A 23,906-nucleotide genomic window follows, 5' to 3' on the forward strand; every position below is an offset into this window, starting at 1 on the left:
TCAGAAAAATTTTAAAAAGAAGACAAAAAACTTTGATTGGGCTTGTGAAAGAACTCTGCGGTGCTACAACACTGGGAGCATAGACTTGGTATCAGAAGAGTGAGTGCTGTGAAGTGTGTAAACCTGGCGATTCATAGACCTGTACCCCTGGGTATAAAAATATATGTTTATAATAAATAAAAAATTAAAAAAAAAAAGAAGAAGAGCATCTGCTATAGACACTATCTCTTCACTTTTACAGGCCTTTGTCTTTTCATGTGTATGAAGCAGGTGCACTAAATAATTTCCAAAGTTTTTTATTATTCAGAATTTGTTTAAATTTCTACTTATCCCTCTCTCCTTATTTACAAGGCACTATTCTTGATAATCAGCCAGGAAACCATCATTTATTGAGTCCATAACTAGATCTAGCACTTGCCTAGATCTTATTGTCAGAATATCATCTGAATCTCTTCATTTAGAATCAAAGCCTTCTTTGTATTTTCCTCAAAAGCTGTTAAAAGATGTCAACTAAATCAAGCACATTGTCTTCTGGTTATATGGCCTTAGGAAGATGTCTTTATCCCCAATAAGCAAAAAAGAGTGATATAGCACTGACAATCAGGGTCGAATGGAAAGTGGTAATGGAAAGTGGAAAACATCTGCTTTTCAGAGGTTAGTTCCTATCAACATATGGATGATTTTGCTTCATTAACATTTATTACATAGTATTTACTAAATTATTACAAGATCTTCTAGCTTATCTCTTGATTATTTTCTTCTGTGTGATTCTGGCAAGATGTTTGCTTCAAAAACTGGGTCAATGCATTTTTAGCCCACTTTTGCCTCAGTTTCTTCATTTCAGAAGTATGCTAATTAGGCCAGGACAGAGAACTAACTATACAATAAATCAACCACCACTCCTTCTCAAGTCAATGGCAGGTGATGGTAATTAGTCATGGCACTCTCCCACTGAGCTCAGATGCTTATTTTCCAATTTCAAATCTTCTCTGTTTAATTACCCACAGGTCTTAAACACTTTTCTGAAGCAATCTTCTCTGAGACTTAAACATTAAAGGGGCATTTAAAACCCGATTACTATAATTTTTATCTATTCAATAAATATTTTTTGTGTGTCTACATCATATTAGGCTCTGTACTAGGAAATGCTAAATAAAATAGGTTGTGCTTTCATGGGAGTTTTACAGTCTCCAGACAATAAAAATGTCAACCAATAAATAAAACTAATAATTATTGCTATAACACATGTAAATTAAACATGTATTATAATCAAGAAGATGGGTGGGACTGTATGTAAATTTAGATAAGGTCATTAGGGAAGCCCCAGAAGATGACATTTATGCTGAGAAGTGAAAAATAAAAGAAGCCACTTACATAAAGAACCAAGGGAAGAGTAACCCAAGTAGAGAAAAGAGCATGTATAAAGGCTCTGAGGTAGAAAGCAGATTTTTATTTAACTTCAGTTTTCTTACATGAGACATTATGTGTTTTCTACTTGCTATCCATTTCCTCCTTCCTAAAATACCTCCTATTTTCTTCAGGCTAACAATGTGCTTAGTTAAGAATATTTCTTCCCAGCCTCATTTGTAGTCAGCATTGGCAATGAGACACATCTTTGGTTAATGAGATACACATAAATGTCTGCTAGGATTTTAGGGAAAGCTTTTATCTCTTCAATACAGGTGTTCGTTATTTCTTCTTTGTCCACTATTCTTTATTTTGAAAGCAGATGCAATGGCTGGAGTTGCAGCAACCATTTTGTGATCAGGAAGAACATCTAAGGGCATCTTAACACATCATCATTTTTAAGATGCTGACAAAACAACAATCAACCAACAATCACTTACCACCATTCATCTTATATAAAAATATAAACCTCTCTTCTTTTTCAGCTAGCTATACTCACGGCTTGAAAGCATTCCTGACTAGTACACTAAACAAGTAATTTGTTGTTCAAAACAAGGTATTTCTGAAGGTAAAAGGGGGCACTACTAGTAGTTAAACCAGGATATAAGGCAAAAGTAAGTACTGCCCCAGGCAACCTATAACGCATGATCTTCCTAAGTATAAGATTTTGTGGATTAGATGAGCTGATACATATACAAATGTTTAAAATACTGCCTGGCATACCAGTAACACATAATACATAATATTGTTAAAAATGGAGGTGGTAATCAGGAGAAAATATAGTAGTCTGAAACATAGAATATACATTAAATTGGGAAAAGAGTGAGGAGGAGGGAGTTATCACCAAAGGCCTGTTTGGCTGACAATTTTTGAAGTAGTTTGTCCTTGGGTTTCAGTATAGAATTCGATTTATAAATAAACTTGTCTTTCCATGACTAGAGCTGCTAGGAGCCTGAAGGCCCTTTGCTATTTTCTTTGCTTGCTGTCTTCCTACACCACCACTATTTTTTTTTTTTCTATGAATCATATCTTCACCAAAATAGTTGCTTAGACTGTCTGTCTAGTGGGAACAGAAAGATGGTTAGGTAGTCCAGGAGCTGACTCAGTCTAAAAGTAACTCTCCTGCAGGAAACCAGGAATACATTGTTCTTACTTCTTACTCCCTTTACATATGCATACTAGTCAAAAGCAGAAGGCTAGAGGAAGACAAGAGAACCTGACTCTGCTGGGCAGAGTTCTGTTCTCTTGGCTCCTCTAATGTGTGCCTGCATAGTTTCAAATAGCAGAAGCCTCAACAGTTATCATAAAGGTATCTAGGATACCTTCAAAAGCACTAATATACACATAAATTTCACGGGATATCCAAACAGATCTAGAACTTTTCAAAAGGTTACGATTAGGGTAAATTCTCATCAGGCAATATTTGTTAGGTGTAGGCTTCATTATGAAGAAACAATTATCATCCACTGCTGTCACCTACCAATATTTTCATCTGATAAACAACTTGCAATATTCTTAAAGTCAAACAAATGTCAGCAATGATACAAAATAAGCACAGTGATCTCCATCTATTGGCAGGGAGTTATTATCTATGTGGTAAAAGCATCCATACTCCACTTGTTTTTCCATGAATACAGCTTTAACAAAAGTAGATTTTTTTCCCTAATTAATTAAATCCACTCTTTCTTATAATAATCTCTTCCTGAAATAACATTAAAAATGAAATTAAAGATTATTACTTATAGAATGTATTTTTTAAAAGTTTTTATGTATTTATTTGAGAAAGAGAAGGAGAGAGAGAGAACGAGGAGGGGGATGTGGGGTGGGAGCGGGGAGAAAAAGACTGAGCAGGAATCCTGATTAAGGCTTGATCCTAGGACTTGGAGGTCATGACCTGAACTGAGGGCAGACAATCTTAACGTACCAAGTCATCCAGGCACCCCTAGAAAGTATTTGCAGCAAATCACTGAACTTTCTTCATTTTTATCTTTATCTGTTTTCTAACAGGTTTTACTAATTGGAGGTTTCTTGTTTAAAGACTTAGGTTTCTCAGGGGTGCTTAGGTGGCTCAGTCAGTTAAGCATCCTACTCTTGCTTTTGGCTCAGGTCATGAAATCAGGGTTGTGAGATTGAGCCCCGCATCAGGCTCTGCACTTAGTATGGAATCTGTTTGTCCCTCTCCCTCTATTCCTCCCCCTGCTCTCTGTCTCAGATAAGTAAATGAATAAAAAAAATCTTAAAAAAAATACTTAGGTTTCTCATAAGAATAAAAAAAAATTAAAATTAAAAATTTACTCACAGCTTCCAAATTTTAGTGGGCAGGCATGTGCATCCATCGGGAAGTCCTCCAAATGCATTGGACACTCAGCTCTCACCGTCAGCCTTATCAGTTGAGGAAAACAGAGGATATAAACAAGAGCCCTATAGTTTGGGCACTTACTGATAAATACGACTCGATGTTATTAACTATAGCAAATATATTAAGAAAAGCAAGCGAGGCAGGCACAACAGCAGCATGATACTGAGCTCTTAGCCAAAGTATCTAAAAGGAATTATTTACAACAACGATTGGATTTTGTTTTTGTTTTGAGAAAAACATTGACATCAGATTTTGTATGATGGGCAAGCATTTGTTATGTTTCCGAGGACCAGCTTCATTACTTAATCCACCCAGACCCAGAAAATCTCTCAGGACTAAAACTAGATGTAAGCAAATAAATACTTGGACAAAGACTTGGTGGAGAAGAAGACATGGATATCTAGGAAGAGAAGAGGATGTCTCCTCTGCTCAGGGCAGCTCTCCCTATCTCCTTCTTTAAAACAGCACAAATGGGATAAACCAACAAAGGAAATAGGCAAAGGAGAGTTTGTGGGTGATCTCACTATATTCCCACCATTTCGTTTTATACAAATTTACTGTCTAATGGAAGCCAGGACTCTGCTTGGCTTCTCTTTAGTCCCTATCTTCAGTTCTATTTACATTTGAAAAATATTTTTCACTGAAATATACTTGATTTTGTTTGGTGGAATTATGAGGGAATTTATGTCAAATTCCTCAAATGGTTCTTATAAAATATATTCACTCATATTAGTAAGTAGCTCAAGAAATGTGGTAGGGATGGCTTTATAGTCAGTAAACTCATTAAGTTGCAATGTTGATTAACGCAAATATGAAATGTATAAATTAATGATCAAACTTGCATCTTAAAATCAAAATATTAAGGAAAGTTATGACATATTAGCAAAGGTGGTTTAGGAGTTTAAAAGTTTAGGAGATGGGCAGTAACAGGCTAGTTATTGACGAAGAACACAGCACACACTAGGTAGTATGATTTGGGCAACTTTTCAGTAGGTACAAATCTTGCCCCAGAAAATTGTCAGCTGCGAGGAATAAATATGGAACTTAGGCTCAAAAACAAGTGTAGGGTGTTTTGTAAGAGGAGAATATTTCAAGTCTCAATTATAAATAGATCTTACTTGGATGATCTGAAAAGGTCTCAGCACGTCTGTCCACTGATCCTCCATTTTTTCTCTCTCTTTTTTAGAAAATTGTCATTCTTTAATTCTATTACATGTTTACTAGTTGAGTCTAACATCTAAAGCGTCTCTTGAAGCATTTTTTTTCCCTTTCTTTTTCATTTGGATATTTTGTATAAAAACGTAGAAATTCTGGCAGCTTTCTTCAAAAGCAAGAATCACTTTATTCCCACATTAAACAAAATCCACTAAGTCTAGGATTTTGTCTCCATTACCTTTTTGTGCCAGAGGAACACTTGGGACGGTCTGAATTACCAAGTACTGTCCAGGTCTATAAAAACAACACTCTAACAAGTCACTTGGGTATGAAATAACTACTTCCCTTAAGAATGAGTTCTGGACAGTTTTTAATTGCTTACAAATTAGGAATATTTTAAACATTTTTTTCTTTAAAAGTATTCACAATGTTTTTTGTTTTATATTTTCTTCATTGAACCATAAATGAATAAAGATATCTAGCTGCCAGGTTTTCCAATAATCTCAAAATGGAGAAATGTTTATTAAGCAGGAATTTTACACACACACATACACACATGTATGTTCTTCATATATGTAAATATTCTTCAATGTAAGCAAAATTAAGAATATTTATATTCTCAGTCTAATAATAACACTATAAATTCAGATACTTCTAAGTGCATACTTCCACATGAATCAACAGTTTTTAAGATAGTTGAACTGTTCTTTTTTTTTTTTCCCCCTCCTTTTTTAAGTAGAAACATTTTCGGATACATACCTTGAGATTGCTTCTAGAAATATGATCTAGAACTTATTGGGAGGCAGCAATATATGAGGTTAGTAGGAATAGAAGTTCCTCATATTGAATTAGAGCAAGTTGGAGAGATACTTGCGACATATTACTTAATATACATTATAAGCCTCCGCCACTTTACCTAATCATTTTACTTAATGCTTTAATACCTGCATTAAACAGTCTGTTTATTTTTTTTATAGCGGAATAATTATTAAGGTTGAAAAAAGAGGGCAAAGAGGAAACCAGAGGCTCCACCATGGCCCATCAGCTTCATGATCACATATATATGGAAGAGAAGTACAGAAAGAATCACAGAGAGAAACACAGTCAGCCTTACCTCATGGTGTATAACAAGGTGCCATCCTCTGTGATCCTCAGGAGTTTGTTGGGCATGGTCATGTTGTGTGCCACTGACTTCTTTCCATTGTGAAAAAAGGTATCCGGAGTCCAAATCTTACTTGCCATTAGGTTATTTAACCGGAGAACGGTCATGGGTCCTTTAAATTTTAATCTTTCATCCTTCCAGCTTTGACGGAAAAATACATCTATTGTATATTCCTAGATAATTTTGGAAAATGGCAAAGAGTTCAGGGAGCTGTATTTTGCAATGCAAATACTCAGACAATGCATAATTTTTACAACTTTAAAGGCAAAATATGAGCTAGGTGACGTTTTCAAAAGTAAATTTGTGGTGGTCTGTACATAGTGGTTTCCAGTGAATCATTTTTTAAAATATCTAAAATGCCAGAAATATTGCTTGGTCAGAAAAAATTCACAATTATCTCCTCAAGTATGTGAAAAGAAAATCATGCCCTTCTCCCTATACCTCTACCACACCAGCACTCAAAAAAATAGAATACAGTACACATAAAAACAAAACTCATGCTGGAGCTTACTGTTTAAATTAGATAATGACAGCTACTTACATACAGTATTTTGGGGGGTCCTTCCATAGTCTGAAAACCTCACAGTCAATTTCAAATCATCCGTGGTTCTAATACTAGCCTGGTAATCCCCATCTCTTTTATGGATAAGCAAAAACAAATTTGTTTTACAGATAATGTTTATAGTCTTTCAATTTTCCACAACAAAGAAGATTATGAAAATAATCTGTTTCACTGTTAATTGGGATCTTTGCAAAAAAAAAATGCAGAATATGAGGGTGTGTGTGAGTGTGTATCTGAGTATATGTGTGTAGAAGACACATGAGAAATGTGTGAAGCTCATCATCATTCACAGCCAGAGAATCTATTTATTTGAATAAACACAGCATTCCTTATGGCAATACCCAGAGACAAACATCTGCTAATCTGAAAACAAGCAATGTGACTTACCAGCTCCTAAAACTGAAAAGGGTAATATCCATCTTCCTTGCAGCACTTGCTACACTGACACTAAATTTGGAACTTAATGGTTTGAAATAAAGATTACCACATTCTCCATTAATCTTAGCATGCTCCAAACTGGAAGGAAGACTAACTTGAAAACATCATGCTACATTTTCTTAATCCCCTAAACTCTAATGCATTAGAGAAAGCTGGTTTTTTTTTTTTCAAATCTTATACATATCATCTTTAGAACATGCAGAAAAAATTTCCGTGTCTAAGCATATTTTGCATGAATTTAACTATCTGCTTTTTTCCTCAAGCTTTAAGTAAGATTGGGTAAAGAATGAAGAAAGGTTTATCCTTCTGCCACACATATGGTATAGCTAAGACCTTCTGATCAAGTAATTAATAATTATTGGATAGTTTACAGAGGTCCGGGCATAGTGCTATATCTTGACTGAAACAGCAACAAGGAAGTGTAACATGATGTCAGTTTTATGTTTGTGGGAAGACAAACTACCTTGTTTGTTGCTTAGGAAGTGTCTTGTGTCTGGAAGTGTGACATGAAAAGGCACTGAGATACATGACATAGGAATTTTCTCACCAGGAAACATTTGTTAAGCATCTTTAAATTTAGCAGAGGGAGAAATTGCTTAAACTTGGATGCTGTAAAGAAAACTCATGGAGTAGGTTGGGCAGCCAATGGTATTTTCCATGAGGAAAGAGATGGGGTGGGAACCTATGGACAACACTGGGAAATGATACACAGGAGCAGTGCCTGCCAGGAAGCAAAGGGATGGATTTACCCTGAGCTCTGTATGTTCTCTTCTCTGCACGATAGGCTTATGAGATATGGGTATGATAGTCAGGACATTCCTATTGCTCAGGAATCAGCCACATAAGCTCTATTTTCTATCCAACTGAACTACTTTAGCCTGTCAAATAGTAGAAGAACAGTCACTTGTTAAATCAAGATGTCCAACTGACCATATTCCTATGAATCCAAAAATTTTATTTAGTTGATTTGTTCATTTGCTCCAATGTTATTTTTGAAAATGAAATGAAATAAATGTTAAATATCTTAAAAACTTTAAAATAGATTTATTATCAAATCTTTAATAAAATACATCCCAAAGTCAGTGATTCCAAAAATTATGTCAAAACTTGCCAAATTCCTCATGTTTACATATTTGTCATGTTTACAACCAGCTTTACTTACCTGGCTAATGGCAGACACTGAAATTCCCAAATTCATATGATATTCTCCCTCCAAATACTATACTGGCCACACAAGCATGCACACACACACACTGCAAAACTAACTGGATAAGCTTTCATTTAAGTGTTCCCTTCAGCTGGAAGTGGAAATGAAAAGAGAAATAAAAACACTTGGTAACAATGAGATCCTATCTAAGCAAGAGTGTAAAAATTTAGTGTCCCATTTTCTAAGAACTGCCCTTGCAACATTGCCATGGTAGCAGCAGGAGGTTCTCAGCATGACCTCACCCTTGGGGTCACTAGACCAGGATGGGCCGGAGCTCCTTCTTTAGTGGGCCGGAGCTCCTTCTTTAGGAAGCTGGAATATGAGGGAGGAGAGGCAGAACCCACAGCATAATGGTTATGGATGTAAGTTCTAAACTTGTTAACTAGAACTAAATTGTCTGTCTGCCCGATGTGTGACTGTAGGTCATTCTCTATACTCCAGATTCCACTCTATAAAGTGGGGATCATACCGTAACGATTTCACTTGCCTATTGTAAGAAGTGAGTTAATGATGCAAGTGAACAGTTTACAAGAATGTCTGAAACAGAGGAAGTTCTCAGTAAACATTAGTTATTTGTCTCCCCATTTCTTTGCTCATCAACACAAATTTATATTAGATTTCAATGTCGCTGATAATGAAAAAAGTGCTCTTTGTTTGGACTGGTAGCAGGATAGGAAACCTCAGGAAAGTGAGGAGGTCATAACCAAGTAAAGTAAAATATGAAGGCAAAGGAAAAGACTCTACAGAAGACTGAACAAGTAGGAAGTTCTGACAAAGATGCTGCTCAAGGTTCAGTGTTCTAGCTGCCACCATTCAAGTGACAAGTCTCTCTCCACGTTACCCTGCTCAATAGTGTAGGTCGCTGGAGAATGTGAGTCTTACTCTGAAGACTGGACAGAACATCCATTATGTTCCTACATAAATATTGTTTTGAAGTGTTGCCACTTGCATCATCTACTACCATCTGTGTGTGCTTTGACTTCATACGTTTTCACCACTATGGAAAACAGGGCTCTGCAACTGTGCTGCCTGGATATTTCTGTCAGAACCTAGTGCCCTGGGATTGTGCCATTTGATTGCCAATTAATGGTTTTTAAAATAAAGTTAAGGAGTTGCCCTAATTTTGTTTTCTATTCCAGATGAAGTCAGATGCCTTGGGAGCTATGGAACCTCTAGGGGCACACAGTCTGAGTTCAAGTTGCTACTTAGCTAGGTCACTTTCCTCCTCTGGAAACTGTGGATAATAATAATGCCTAGGTAAAATCATGAGTACTAGATGAAATATGATCTATAAACCTATTAGCATGGTGCTTGACATATTTTTTTTTTTTTTATTTAAAATATTTTATTTATTTATTTGACAGTGAGAGATCACAAGTAGGCAGAGAGGTGGGCAGAGAGAGAGGAAGAGAAGCAGGCTACCTGCTGAGCAGAAAGCCCGATGTGGGGCTTGATCCCAGGACCCTGAGATCATGACCTGAACGGAAGGCAGCGGCTCAACCCACTGAGCCACCCAGGCGCTCCGGTGCTTGACATATTATAAGCATTCATTACTGTTGAATTCTGTTATTACAGTTATCCTTATTAGATATTTTATTAGTTATCACTTTAAAAACTACAAAGCTTTTCTTGTCTTGAAAATAGCTTTGTCATTGGCCTTCTAATTTTGATAGACTCTAAGTCATACTGCTCTTTATTTGTAATTCACCCATAATGTGGTTTAAATGAGTAATCTCCAATGAATTGGCCAGGTAGCCTCTTAGCATATCAGTTGTAGACCTGGGTAATTTGGTTCTCTGACAGAACAATTCAAACATTATCTTGTTCAGAAATTTTAGGCAACAGGAAGTATAACCGGCTTAGACACTCTGTTCCTTCTTCCTATCTGATTTTTGACCAAAGGCCATTTATGAAGAGTAATGCATAAGTCATAGACTTAATGGTGTATCGAAAACCCCAACATACACCTTTAGTCCAAGACAAAAAAAAAAAAAATCAGTGTTTCCTTAAATGACAATCTAAGCAAATAACTCAAAGGTATGCCAAATATTTTGAAGAGAAAATATGCCTTTATTTGAGCACCGTCCTGTAACAACTCGTATTGAGCATCTAATCTTTGTGAGGCATTATGAAAGATGCCAGCGATAGAGAATATTCATTTTTAATTATGATGATGGTAATGATAATAATGATAATGAGGAGGAGGAATAATATCATTATCAGTGTGTGATGTTTGTAATGCTTCATCCCCTCTTGATGTTTCCATTTATGAGAAGAGAGCTTCACCGGTGCAAAACTTCTGAATGCTCTCCAATCCCTCATACTCCTTTATTTAGGGAGGGGGAGAGGGAAGAATAATTTCATTTGATGGGTAAATCTGGAAGGAGAAATCAATCTTGCCTATTTCAGCCTCTTCTTGCTGCTCTCTCCACAAGACTCACAAATTCTGATGTTTCTCCATGCTAAAAGTTTTGTATGGACAGTCTCTGCCCTAACAAACGGAGTAGGCCAAAGTTTTACCAGGTGACTGGGTGGGTTAATCAGATCGATTCTGATGTTTACTCTCTGGAAACTCACTTGTCTACAGATATAAAGCACCTTCCACAGGACCTTAATAATTAGTAATGAAGATGATGATTCTCAATTTCCAAATCCCTTATTATCTTATTTCTCAAAAGGTTCAGAACTCAGGAAAGAGGGTATTATTTGTTGCGTCTCACAAGACTTTGTTGTAAAGACAATAGAGACAACTAAACCTACCATTAAATAAGTAGGAATTCAACACTTACTATGAGGCAACCATGCGCTGATACTCTGAGGGATGTGAGGCAAATGTATATTTACATTTTTCGGCATTACTTTAGGAAAATAAGACATTTATATAAGAGAAATAACTTTACAAAGCAGTGTTATAAATGACATCAGAAGCTAAGCTATTATTTTATAGTCAACAAATCTGACTAGAATACAGAAAGGTAAACCTCATCCATTATCGGATTAATAAAAAAAAAAAAAAAGGTTTTCACTAAGCTTTTGGGTCTTGATTTGGGCCTTTGTGGAAATGTAGAATTTAGATGGGTGGGAAACAGAGGGAATTTTCTATGAAGGATACACAGCATGATAAGGAGTTCAGAGGCAAAAGTAATAACTATTTAGTTTACTGAGAGTTTATTGAGCACTATCTATAAACACTTTATTTACATTGCTCATTTAAAATTCCTAACTATTTTACAAGGAGAGGCTATTACAATAATACACCCATTGTAGAGACTTTGCGGCTTATGCACTTTAGTGATTTGCCCAAAGTCATGCTATTGGCAGTGGTGAGATGTAAATTCAGCCAGCCTGGACCCTAGACAAGTTCAGCTCACCCCCAAGTGCTATGGCCTCACAGAAAGTAATATTTAAGCAAATGACTAAAGTAAATTGTCAATATTAGGAACAAGAGAGGACGGATGGTAACATCATCTGTGAACTGTACAGAATACAGGCAGAGGAGGGTAAATTTGACCTTAAACCTGACTAGGATCTATTAAATGTTCTTAATTAGAAAAGTAGCACAAGAGAATAATGCTTTAAGACAGAGTTCCAACATGGGGGAATCACAAGAGGTCCTCGGGGTGAAGAGTTCAGCAAAAAATAGTGTATAATAGTATTTCAAGAAAGTGGTCTATAGATCAACCACTATAAAAAGTTGACAAAGAAATAAATACACACTTGTGCTAATTATTATATTTCTATTTCTTGCATGTATGAATTCATTTAATATTTATGATAATCCCATGAGGTATTATCATCACTCCCATGTTACACATGAAGAAACTGAGGCAAAGAGATGTTAAGGAACTTAACACACACTTATAAGCACAGAAGTTGGGAATATAAACCCAGACAGCATTCTGGTTCAGAAATCTATATTCTTACCTAACACTCTCTTATGCTCAGTGACTGATTTGCATAGTTGGTACATTTCATAACCTGTGTTAAGATCTAACCTATCTAATTATCCTGAGCCAGCATTTCCCAGTTTTTGGCTCACAGAGTATTAGCTCTACAGAATGTCAACAGTTACCACATTAAAGGTTTAAACAAATATGACTGGAAAACACTAGATTAAATGTAGTTAAACAGGTTTCCTTACTTCAGGACTTGTCAGAGCTGCCAAAGTGGGTACACTTGTGAATTTCCATACTTTGGAAAATTGCTGGTTTTAACTGATATTTTTTGTAACTTTTATTCTCAATCACTTGAACTATTATGAAATCAAAGAACTTTTATGTAAAGATGGTATCAATAGAAAGGCATTTTGAAAATAATATTCAAAAAGTCTATCTTTGAAATATTTCATAACAGTGTGTCTTCATGGGCTCTTTATGATTTTTTTTTGTTACATAGGAGTGTGGCTATTATGAGTATGCAAATATTACATCAGAGTTCTACTCTTAAACCAATTCCCATCAGATAGAAGAGAAATTCGTATTAACTTATTAGGTTGGGAAAAGAAAGAACAGGTATGCATTAATTTTATTTTTATTCTTGGTAATAATTAATGAATTTCTTTTGCAGTGAAGCTAAACATTTCCCACCAATGTGTTTTATTTGAACTATTTCTCTGTCTAATTCTGGTCAACTATTCACTCAGCTTTTACACTCACATCCCCTTTCTAGCCAAGAATAATTCGGAAATCATGATGTTCATGGCTACTGTATAAGAATGCTGGCTATCTAGAGACATAGCATCTTTCAATCAACATGCCCTCCTAAATAAAATGTAAGGCAGATTACACTAGTTGGCTTACAGAACATAACCCAAATCAAAGCAATCATTTCAGGGATGGAAAAAAAGAAGACTGCAATGGTTGATATCATAAATGGGTTTGGTCTGGAAAGTAAGTGGGTATTTTCTATGATATAAATATTATATATTAGTATATGTTATATATATTATATAAGCATACAGAAAAACACAAAGATATAGCTAAGCTATTTCAAGTTATTCTCTAAGTACTTGGTTTATATTTTCCTTTCAAAAGTTAAACTTAGGAAATACACCAAGAAAACCAAAAATGCAGTGTCACTTACCATATCATGGTCTGAAACAGGTCCGAAACTGGTGACGAAGATGTCAGTCTTCACTTCAGTTACACGCTCTGATGAAGCAGGAAATTGGGACAGTGAATGTCTATCAACAGTCCTTATTAGATCTCACTACCACATACTCATACCCAAATGGGAAATTTATTGGCTTTGATTAGCTATTTCTAAAATTGGTCCACTGTGTAGTCCTGATAATTTACTGCTTACACACGAAATTTCACAGTTAATATTTTTCAATGGAGAATGAAGCCTAAATATGCCACTTTGGGAGGCAGACTTTATGGAAAAGTCAGCTGCTGCTTAACAAATTCCTCAAGAATGGGCACATTTTCCTAATGATACCAAGCCATTTCACATTGTAATAAAAAAACATGTTGGCATATGGGTGTCATTTAAGCTTAAATACTCTTACAGAGCTCACCAGATCCTTTAGCTATTTCAGATACTTCTGGGAAGTATACAGTATACTGTAGCAAGCTTTATTAACTCCTTAAGGGCTCAAGGGCATGTTTTGTAAATGATGCTTTCTGGCATTAAATCATAACTGGATCATCCAAATTACTCCCCAGGAAAAACTGACAACCTATATCAATACTTGCAATTTTGAGGACAAGAAGAATATATTATGGCACAGAAAAAGTTCGTTTAGTAGATTCCATTTCAAGTTCAATGCAATTTTATTTTATTAGTCTCTGAGGCATATATATCAACCAATAAAACATATTCATTATAGTCTGGTGACAACTCAACACAGGCATTTTCAAGGAAATTCAGCCACCCCCCCCAAAAAAAAATGATAGAAAAATGCTGCTTTCATAAAAGGACACAATTTGTTTAGAGGTGAGAGTGAAAAAGATGGCTTTGTAATTTTAAACTGTAGCTCTGAGAAATAACAGTCCAGTATCTTAAGCAATTCATTTTATTTATCAGGACATTTATATCTCTGAGGTAGGACATTAAAAAGGTGATCCAATATAAGCAGTAATGAATTCTTCTGAAAATCAAGAATTTTATCTCTCAGCAATTCACTTGTAAACAGTTAATACTTTCAGTATAAATTTCTCTCAAGAAGGTCATGTTGTATACTGTACATAATGTGTACCACAAATGAGAATATAACTTGGGAGGTAGAGATAATCCCTCCAATAACCAATATAATATTTTTTGGCTCCTTTCCCTTCCCCCCTTTCTTTCTTTTCTTCCTTTTTTCTCCCTAACAATTTCATTGGCTCCAAAATGTTTAAATGGGCCCCCTGATGTAAGAATTATCTGAGATTTACTCTTTAAAAAACTTGAAAATGGAGGACATAGTTTGAGACAAAAAAAAACAGAGCTGTGTTTTTAGAACTCACTTCCTAGGGCACCTGGGTGGCTCAATGGCTTAAGCCTCTGCCTTCCCTCATGTCATGATCCCAGGGTCCTGGGATCCAGCCCTACATGGGCTCTCTGCTCAGCAGGGAGCCTGCTTTCCCCTCTCTCTCTGCCTGCCTCTCTGCCTACTTGTGATCTCTGTCAAATAAATAAAGAAAACTTAAAAAAAAACTTTAGAACTCACTTCCTTCCAAAGTCAGTGTTAACCTTCTACAGCAACTAAAGAGCTTGAAAGGACAGCCATCAGCAATGTCTTAGCTGGAGTAACCACTGGCCTGTTCGGGCTGTCTCCATCCTCTTTCTGTCTGCATTTGCCCAGTGCTTCCATCTCTTTTTCTCTCCTGCACCCTCTTTCCATATGTATTCTTTACTCAATTAACTCTTTTTCTTAGTTTAAACATGTTATTTCTTAAGACTCCATCTAGAGCTCACACTTTATTAGAATACTAGGACTGACTTTCAATTAAAACAATAATAAAAAGAAAATGCATGTTATCTATTCCCAAATGCTGGAATTTATTTTATTAATTGAGCTCATTATTGTCCTTTCTTTTTCAGCATTTTCCTTTCTAGTTTAAGCAAAGGAGCCTTTGATATGAAAAAAAAATGCACTTATTGCCATGAAAATAGTACAAAAAGAAAGATATCAGGTAATAGAGAATTGGGCACATTTTCTTCCTAATTACTAGTATCCCAGGTATGCTCCTTATTGGTAATGATTTTATTTATTGTTACTTATATAGATTAATTTCTTTCTTTTAAAAGTACCCTATATTATGTGATCAAGGAGAATTAATATTTATATTTTCTTTTTACAAAAATCTTCAAATAGTTGGATCCTCTTGTTATTTTATTTATTTTTCTGAGTGGTTGATTCAACCTAATTTTGTTTCTAAGGTTGAGTTTATATAAACTGTAAGACTTATGGTGAATATCTTACAGATCTGGGTAACATCTACAGAATTAAAATTATGTCCATTCTTTCATTTTTATTTTTGGGGTAGGGATCTACTATTAAATGCGTGTTCATTTGGGAAATATGTATGAATCCCTATCTGCATACTTGCAAGTGCTTTGCAGTTTGGGACAGCTTTCCTGAGCTCCTTTATCACCATTATCTATTTCTTGCATGTAGGGAGGGCATAATTTTTACACTTCAAGGTAACTCTCCAAGGTAGCTAGCTTTACAAAAATTGGCTCAGCAGATGTTTTAGGAGCAACCAATCTGTTTTATCTAGCATGATAAAGCGCTCTAAAGAAATGAGATATCCACTTGCCAAATATATGGGCTATTTCCCTCTGCTGTTTTTAAATTGTTAGTAAATGATGTTGCCATATAACTAACAAATTATAAAGACCAAAAAGCCTATTTATAAAGATTACTGTACCAATAAAATGGAATGTAAAACATGGTTAAGTTTATACACATTAATTGCCAAACATAATTGTTAGTGTGCCATATAGAAGGATTAGGAATAAATGCAAAGCAGTTCACACAAATGGCTATAATCACACTTTAAAAATCTATTTCTTTAATCCTTTATCTATCCTTACCCCTAAGTATATTTACCATACCAGTTCATCATCTTCAAGTGCTTGACCTTATTTTCTACTAGTTCTCTCCCTCTGATACCTTCCAAACATCACCACTGTAATATTCCAAGGCATGCACTCTGACTGAGAGCCCTCACCTGAGTCCTTCAGACGACCTTCTCACTATGCACTCTAATCATACAGATATCCTTAAAGAGTTTCTGATTTGTGCTCTCTGTTCATCCCGTTTTCCCTCCAAACATATTGACAAACCCTAAGGTGAAGGTAGAAAAATTTCCAAACTGAAGACTGCCTGGTGGGGGTTGGGAGGGTGCAGGGACACTCAACTACTAAATGTAAGAGGTGGGTGATGGCACCAGAAGAGAAAGCACGATGGTGCTACGACATCCGGGAAACCATCTGGAACTTGGGATAAGGTAATTAAAGAAAGGAAACAACACTTTCTGTATTTTTCCCTCTAACATATTTTCCTTGCCACATACCCAAACGGTTTTCTTTGATTTGTCATCAGCTGTTTGTGAGTGGCCAGTTTCCACTGCTGAAAAACTCTGCTTATTATGTATGTCTCTGGAAGATTCATCATGAAAATTAGCATGTCAATGTCTTTAAGTAATCATGTTTTAAATAAATGTCATCAACCTTTTTTATCCCTGTATTTCCCAAACTTATCTGGGAATGTTACTCTAAAATGTTACAAAAGCCTTATGGTAAACATAAGGCTAATGTTATTTATCATGTTGTTTATTTAAATTTTTTTTTTAACTTGAAAGTATGTTCAGAAATTTCAAAAAGAAAAATATGAAGAAAATTAACCCCCTTAGATTATCTTCATTCACATACATCTACTGCTAATATCTTGATGTATTCCTTTCCTCCTTTTTTTCCCCCTATTCAAATGATTATCCTTAAACCACATTCTAATTCAGTTGAGTACAATTTCAGTGACAAGAAATAGGTTCCTTTGACCAAAAGTATGTTTTTCCTTACTACTCACAGGCTATTTCCTTAGTGATACATGAAGTCATTGTTTAGACAGAAGATTTATAATTCAGAGTGCAAAGGTTCAAGATAGAGGACCGTTATGAATGTACTTTAGTCAAATTATAAAAAGTTAACTTGCCTTTTCAGTAAAGAAATGAGGATTTGAAATCCAGACCCATTTAGGTCTAGGATCAGGCTTAAATGGAAGATATGCTCATATGTATGTGCCTGGGCTAATATCTCAGAGAATTGTTGAGGAATCTTCTTTTTTCCAATTCTGGGAAGATTTAGTCATCTTTTCCCCCTCCTTTCCAACTTGAAATTCCCACAAATCCCCATTAAGGGGAGAAATATATAGATATATAATTTTAGGATGTTATTTATTATTTAAGGAATTATTTATTATTTAAGGAACATTAGAACATTAAAATCCAAATTGTATGCTCTAATACCAGACTTTATTGATTCAGCACTGGACTCCAGTGTTATTAGAAATACCTAGAAAGTACTCAAGGCCTTTCTACAAATCACATGAGGAAAAGTGAAGATACTTTAATGTTCTAAAATATTCTATTTAAGACCATACAACATGAGTCAGGAACTTCTAATGAAGTTTAGCTAGAGTGATTTTACTGTTATTCAAATGTAAACATCAATGAACCCCTTATGAAACTAGGAAATTGTCTGAAAATGGAAATCAATTAAAATAACCCAGTTGGAGGAAATGTTCAAAGAGCAGATTAATTAGCAAATAATTATTAAAGTATTTTCTTCACAGTAATCTTTCCCTGTCCATTATAAAAAAAATCAACAGTCTTTAAAATTTGTATAAATTTATATACATGTTAGACTGTCATAGGGATAATCATGGAATAGTTCTGTAAAATGAAATTATAATGTTGGTGATTATTATTATAGTAATTTGGGATACCTTAAAATAGTATATCAATGTCAGCAAAATTTTTGATGATAAATAAACCAATTAAAATCAGTCTTTAAAGAAGATATCCTTCAAACATATACTTTATATACATATATAAAAGCTTTATATATATGATTTGTGTATATTTATGTTATTTATATACACACAAATGTATATCTATATATACAAACACATACACATACTGTATTATATACTCTATAGCTGTTAGACAGTAGTAAATCTGTTTTTAACAGAGATTTCTTACAATGTTGATATCCTGCTGATAAGTATTGAAATAACAGATGTTCTGAAGTGATAATTCAAAAAGATGATTAGTGCTTGAGGCAGAAATGAGAAAAGCAGTATAGTATAGTAAGTAGTAAGCACACTCGATTAAAAGTCAAAACACTCAGATTTTAACTCTGATTCTCCTGGAGAACAAGCTGTGTGATTTTAGGTACAAGCCTTTAATCTTTCTGAGCCTGTTTTTTCCCCTTTTCAGTGAAGAAATAACACCTGCACAGTTGAGTACATCACGCTAGAGTAAGGGCGGAATAAGATTAGATGCTAAAAACACTGTGAAATACATTTGTTGAGTATATTAGTTTAACCAACAAATGTTTACTGAGCATTTTCTATACGCCACACAGGCACTGTTCTAAGTAATAATACTGGGTTGGTGAACAAAAGTGCAAATGTTCCTATTCTGTAGGACATCTTACAGTCTTGGGGAAAACCTATTTTAGATAGGTTAGAAACAGAAATAGGAAAGATAAATAGATGATAGATTAGATGCACGAATTGGTAGTAGATGACAGGAAGGTGACAGATATAATTACATATATAATTATATCCAAACACATACACGAATTATACAAATTCATTTCGGATCACTGTAAGTACTCTGAAAGGATGTCTTTTGAAGAGATAACTTTGAACTGAGACCTCAATTATGAAAAAAATTCAGGGAGGAGCAGAAAGAGAAAGATGATTAAAGGAGGAGAAGAAAGAACAAGATCTGAGGTGAGAGCAAATGTGTGATGTTTAAGACACAAAAAGCCTGGGGGCACCTGGGTGGCTCAGTCAGATAAGCATCTTCCTTTGGCTCAGGTCATAATTCCAGGGTCCTGGGATTGAGCCCTGTATTGGTCTCCCTGTTCAGTAGAAAGCCTGTTTCTCCCTCTATCCCTTCACTCATTTGTGCTCTGCCTCTCTCTCAAATAAATAAAATCTTAAAAAAAGAAACAGAAAGTCTGATAATACATCTGGAGCCTGGTTATGCCAGTGATCATGGTACAAGAGGACACTGTGGTGCGAGTGGGACCACACCTAAAGAGCTTTCTGCATTTCACTAAGCAGCTGACCTTTATTCTAATGCAATAAAGAGCCTTTGGGTAATGAAGTGAAATGATGTTACTTGCGGTTTAAGAAGATAGCTGATGCTGTGTGAATAATGCGTTCTAAGAGTGTCATAAAAAATGGAATAGGGAATCAACAATGAAGAATTAAAGATGGTGCTTTTATTAAGAATGCCTATCACAACAATTTATTTAATATGGTATTGGCCATATTTTCACTGGAAATGCTGTCTACTGAGGAACTCAGAGTAATATTCACTAGGCCCTATTCTGTAGACTTACAGTTTATGAAGGGGGTTTATTATCTCCTTTATGTTATTTTCTATCTGTTAATTCACAGAAGCAGTCACTGTATGGAGACTAAATGGACTAACATTAGTCATCATAATAAAGTATATCTTAAAATCCCACTTGGAAATGGTCCTGTTTGGAAATTGAAAATGTTCTGGGCTCCCTACATAACCGTCAGTGTGTACTCCTGGATTGGACAACGTTTCAGCTCCCTGCCAATCTGCCTGGGGCAACATTTTTGCTCCCTGTCCTTCATTTCCGTTCCCTAAATTCTTTAAAATAATTGGCAACTTTCTCTAGCTGATATGTAGAGCTACTTAATTGTGGCTGTGTTCAGCTACTAAATCTGGATATGGGGTAGAAACCCACATTTCGAGGTAACTAACCAATCCCTGATCCTTTTGTGTTTTCAGATTCTAAGTACTCAAATGATACAAACATCTTCCGGGGGGAAAAAAGGGCAAGTTTACTATGGCAGAGATGAATCTCATTTCCATTGAGAATTTCCCTCCTTCCCTCCTTATGTTATAGGCAATTTCTATTGAGAGGGGGTAACCTGTAGAGAGTTGGCTGTGTTGGAAGAATGGGTTTCTTTTGGTCTATGTAAGTCTTGATCAAAATTGTATAACTGGGGCACCTGGATGGCTCAGTTGGTTAGGCATCTGCCTTTGGCTTGGGTCATGATCTCCAGGTCTTGGGGTCAAGCCCCACATTGAGCTCTCTGCTCAGCGGAGAGCCTGCTTCCCCATCTCTCTCTGTCTGCCTCTCTGCCCACTTGTGATCTTGCTCTCTGTCAAATAAATAAATAAAATCTTTTAAAAAAATGTATAACCTGTAAAAGCTTTGAGGCATCATACTTCCTGTTCCCATCACAGCATTTTAGTTACATAAGACGAACACTATGGCAATCTTTGGAGGAATATGGGATCTATTTAGGACTGTGTTTTCTCTTAAGTTTTCCAAAATGGCAGAGTGTCCCATCTCAGAAACACTACAACATTATTTTTCAAGTAAGGAATTGAGATTTCACCCGGGAAAAAAAAAAAAATCACCAACAGAAAACTTTTTAAAAAATATTCTACATTGTTTCTAGAATCAAGATGGGAAATGACAACTATAAAAAGTTCAAAAGTAATTGCACAGAAAATAAACTGTGGCTGTTACTAATAATTTGGACTTTATAACTTGAGCATAGCCTCAGTGGCTACATTTTAATTCAGGAAATTCTTGGCACTGATCTGTCGATGATTTATACACAACAGAAAACGATGAGAGTAGAAAGTTTCTAAACATGCTACAACATTCCTTTGGGTATCTAGCTTGGATTCATTAGACAAGCTGGCTTTAGGAGCTGACTAGAGATCCCAGCCAGTGAAGGTTAAAAGGTGCTCTCTGTTCATTTTAACAGTTCCTCTTGGGTTTTTAGTAACTGCTTTTTCTCAAAACTTCAACTGAATTTGGGAATGTCTAGATATAATATTTCTGTGAAAATGGATTACATTATGCCAGAGTCTGAGTATCTGCTCCACAGCTCACATTAAATGCACCAGATAAGGCTACAGCAAATTCAGAATGAAGGATTCCAGAGTCACATTTCAAAAGGTAATACTAAAGCCATGATCTGGTAAAGGAAATATAACACCACTTCCACCAACAAAAAATATTAGATGAATCTAAGCTTTTAAATTTTTGGATGTTGTTATTAATTTAGAATCTTTTCATTCTGTCAAAAGCCATCACATTGTCCTCTTAATATCTCATCCTCTTAATTTTTGAAATTCTGGCTGTTTAATAGAAATATAAAATGTATGTGTAAAATTCAGTTGAACATGAATAAAATGGTTGTCTCTGATCTCAGAATCACATAGGATACAAAGAATAATAATAATAATAATAATAATAGGATAACTATATAAATTATAAATTAATAATTTTAAAAATTACATGAATATTGGATGCGTTGGAATCCTGAGATAGAACAAAGTTCAATTTTGAAAAAGAATTAAATTATGCTTCTTTCTCTAGCCCCTAGTTCCCTAAACTTTACAAAGCCACAAAAAACTTCCCAAAAGTTAATCTGCTTTTATCCAGAGTGATTAATTTTCCACCTTTACTTCTTTTGATATAAAAAAAAAACCCCAAAAACCAAAAGACCAAAAACCCATAACCAAAGATCCCCCAGGAGTCAACACCACTTTGCCAACTGTATGCATATCCAACCCAGTCACCCTGCTTAGCTGGAGATGTTTACATCTTAACGCTGAGATCTCTTGCAATCATTGAGCTACAAATCCCAAATTGGGAAAATTAGGAAGATAAGGAGAAAGTCTGCTTTGAAGTATGATTGTTTTTTGAACATTAGTTAGAGCTAAAATAACTAGAGAGAAAACCCCAATTATACTCCTTACAATTATTCATCTAACTGATACATTTGAGTAAAAAATGACACAAATAAATAAAAATCCTAACTCTGTATGACTTACAGGAAAAAGAAGAAAATCTTAACTAAATATCTGTTAAGGGTATGGTAGGGATAAATAAAGTCCATTATCTACCTACATTTCTATCTACTCATTTACTGATTTACTTTTCCGCTCATCCCCTGGGTTTGTCACATGATGATTATGCATTCACTCTCTTAACTTTACCATCTTCATCTTTATGGTTTGATGATACAATCTTTGAGAGGCATCCATCATCCTATATATTAATAACTGAGATTAAACCTAAGGCAATATTTAGAAATTTAGAAAAATATTTCCAGAAACTATCATTAGCAGGGAGAGAGCAAGTGAAAAGTTCTGTAGTCCCTTGAAAATGTGGCTCAACCAAGATCTCATTCCTTTGACACTACTCTGGTTGATTTCTATTTAAAAATGGTTTTACCCTAATCAGTTTTCCAAGGAATGAAATAAAATTGTTTATAGAAGAAAGATGTTTTAGAAGAAGCCTAGGAACGGGAGGGACAGTAACCCCTCAGCTTGGTGGTATGTTCCAGACAATAAACTGTACGTATCAACCCGATTCACCCTGGGATTGTGTCATATCATTGATTAAATGTAGCGTGTACATAAAGCTGGGCAAAAGGAAAGGGTAAGATGTCACTGGAAAGGCATTACTTATCCTTAAAAACCTGAAACCTCCCTTCAGAATTAAATTTGGGATCTGTGTTTATAGGCTGTTTTTGCCCCCACCTAGAGCGCAGGGGGAACCAATGTGATGGTGGCCAAAATGTAAGTTAGGTGGTTGCAGTGCAGGGGCTGTATCATTTAACTTTTTAGGAAGTTCAAGAAAATTCAGTTAATGAGGAGAAGCCTTCAGAAGATGAATTGTTTCAGAATGTGCTTGGTTTGGTCCTGATTTAAAATGAGAAGAGGAATCTTGATTAATCAAGGAACACCTGAGTCTACTCATCTTTAGAACACAGATCCTCTCCTTTACCAGTTTCTTTGTGTTGCTCTCCATTCACATTCTCTATCCCTCTCACTTCCCTCTCCTTATCTTCAATGCCCCCTTTCCTTCTCTGTTCTTCACTAACCTGCTCTTTCCCATCTTGCCTCTTTCTGGCTTTTGCCTTTTCCCCTCCTCCTACCATTTTATTCCTCTGTACTGACCAGGCTTTAGGCAAAAGCCTTTCAAAAACATTCTTTAGTTCCTGGTTGCAAGGGAGAAGTAGCCCTTGACACCCTGCCTTCAAAAAAAGAGACTTTTAAATGAGAATGAATTCCACAACTTCTGACAATTTTGATTTGTATTTTCTGGCTACTGATTATTTAAATTCAAGTCTATTTCAAGGTTCCTTCACTAACTTTGTATTTAAAATATGAACATGGCCAAATTATTGTTCTCTTTTGTTCTTGAATAGAGGACATTACATCATTAGAATTCCACACATTGTATTCCTTTTCACCTCTCCTATCTAGAAAGAAAGAGAGGAAGAAAGAAAAGAAAAAAGAAAATGAAAAAGAAAAAGGAAAAAGAAAAAAAGAAAAAAAGAAAAAAAAGTCCCTTCCCAGATAGCTCTCTTTATGTTACCCTTGCA

General features: G+C 35.3%; 1 protein-coding gene across 2 annotated transcripts in view; it reads right to left on the bottom strand.

Moving 5' to 3' along the window:
• Positions 1-23,906, bottom strand: part of GABRA1 (gamma-aminobutyric acid type A receptor subunit alpha1) — a 58,269-nt gene that overhangs the window by 24,752 nt on the left and 9,611 nt on the right. For both annotated transcript variants that reach the window (XM_082724870.1, XM_082724871.1), the window contains exons 4-6: positions 13,373-13,440; positions 6,036-6,256; positions 3,707-3,789 (exon numbers count right to left, since the gene is read on the bottom strand). In XM_082724870.1, the coding sequence (XP_082580996.1) occupies positions 3,707-3,789; positions 6,036-6,256; positions 13,373-13,440 (372 nt within the window). The remainder of the gene's footprint in view (positions 1-3,706; positions 3,790-6,035; positions 6,257-13,372; positions 13,441-23,906) is intronic.

The sequence above is a fragment of the Mustela nivalis genome (genome assembly GCF_964662115.1).
Source record: "Mustela nivalis genome assembly, chromosome: 3".
Taxonomy (NCBI): domain Eukaryota; kingdom Metazoa; phylum Chordata; class Mammalia; order Carnivora; family Mustelidae; genus Mustela; species Mustela nivalis.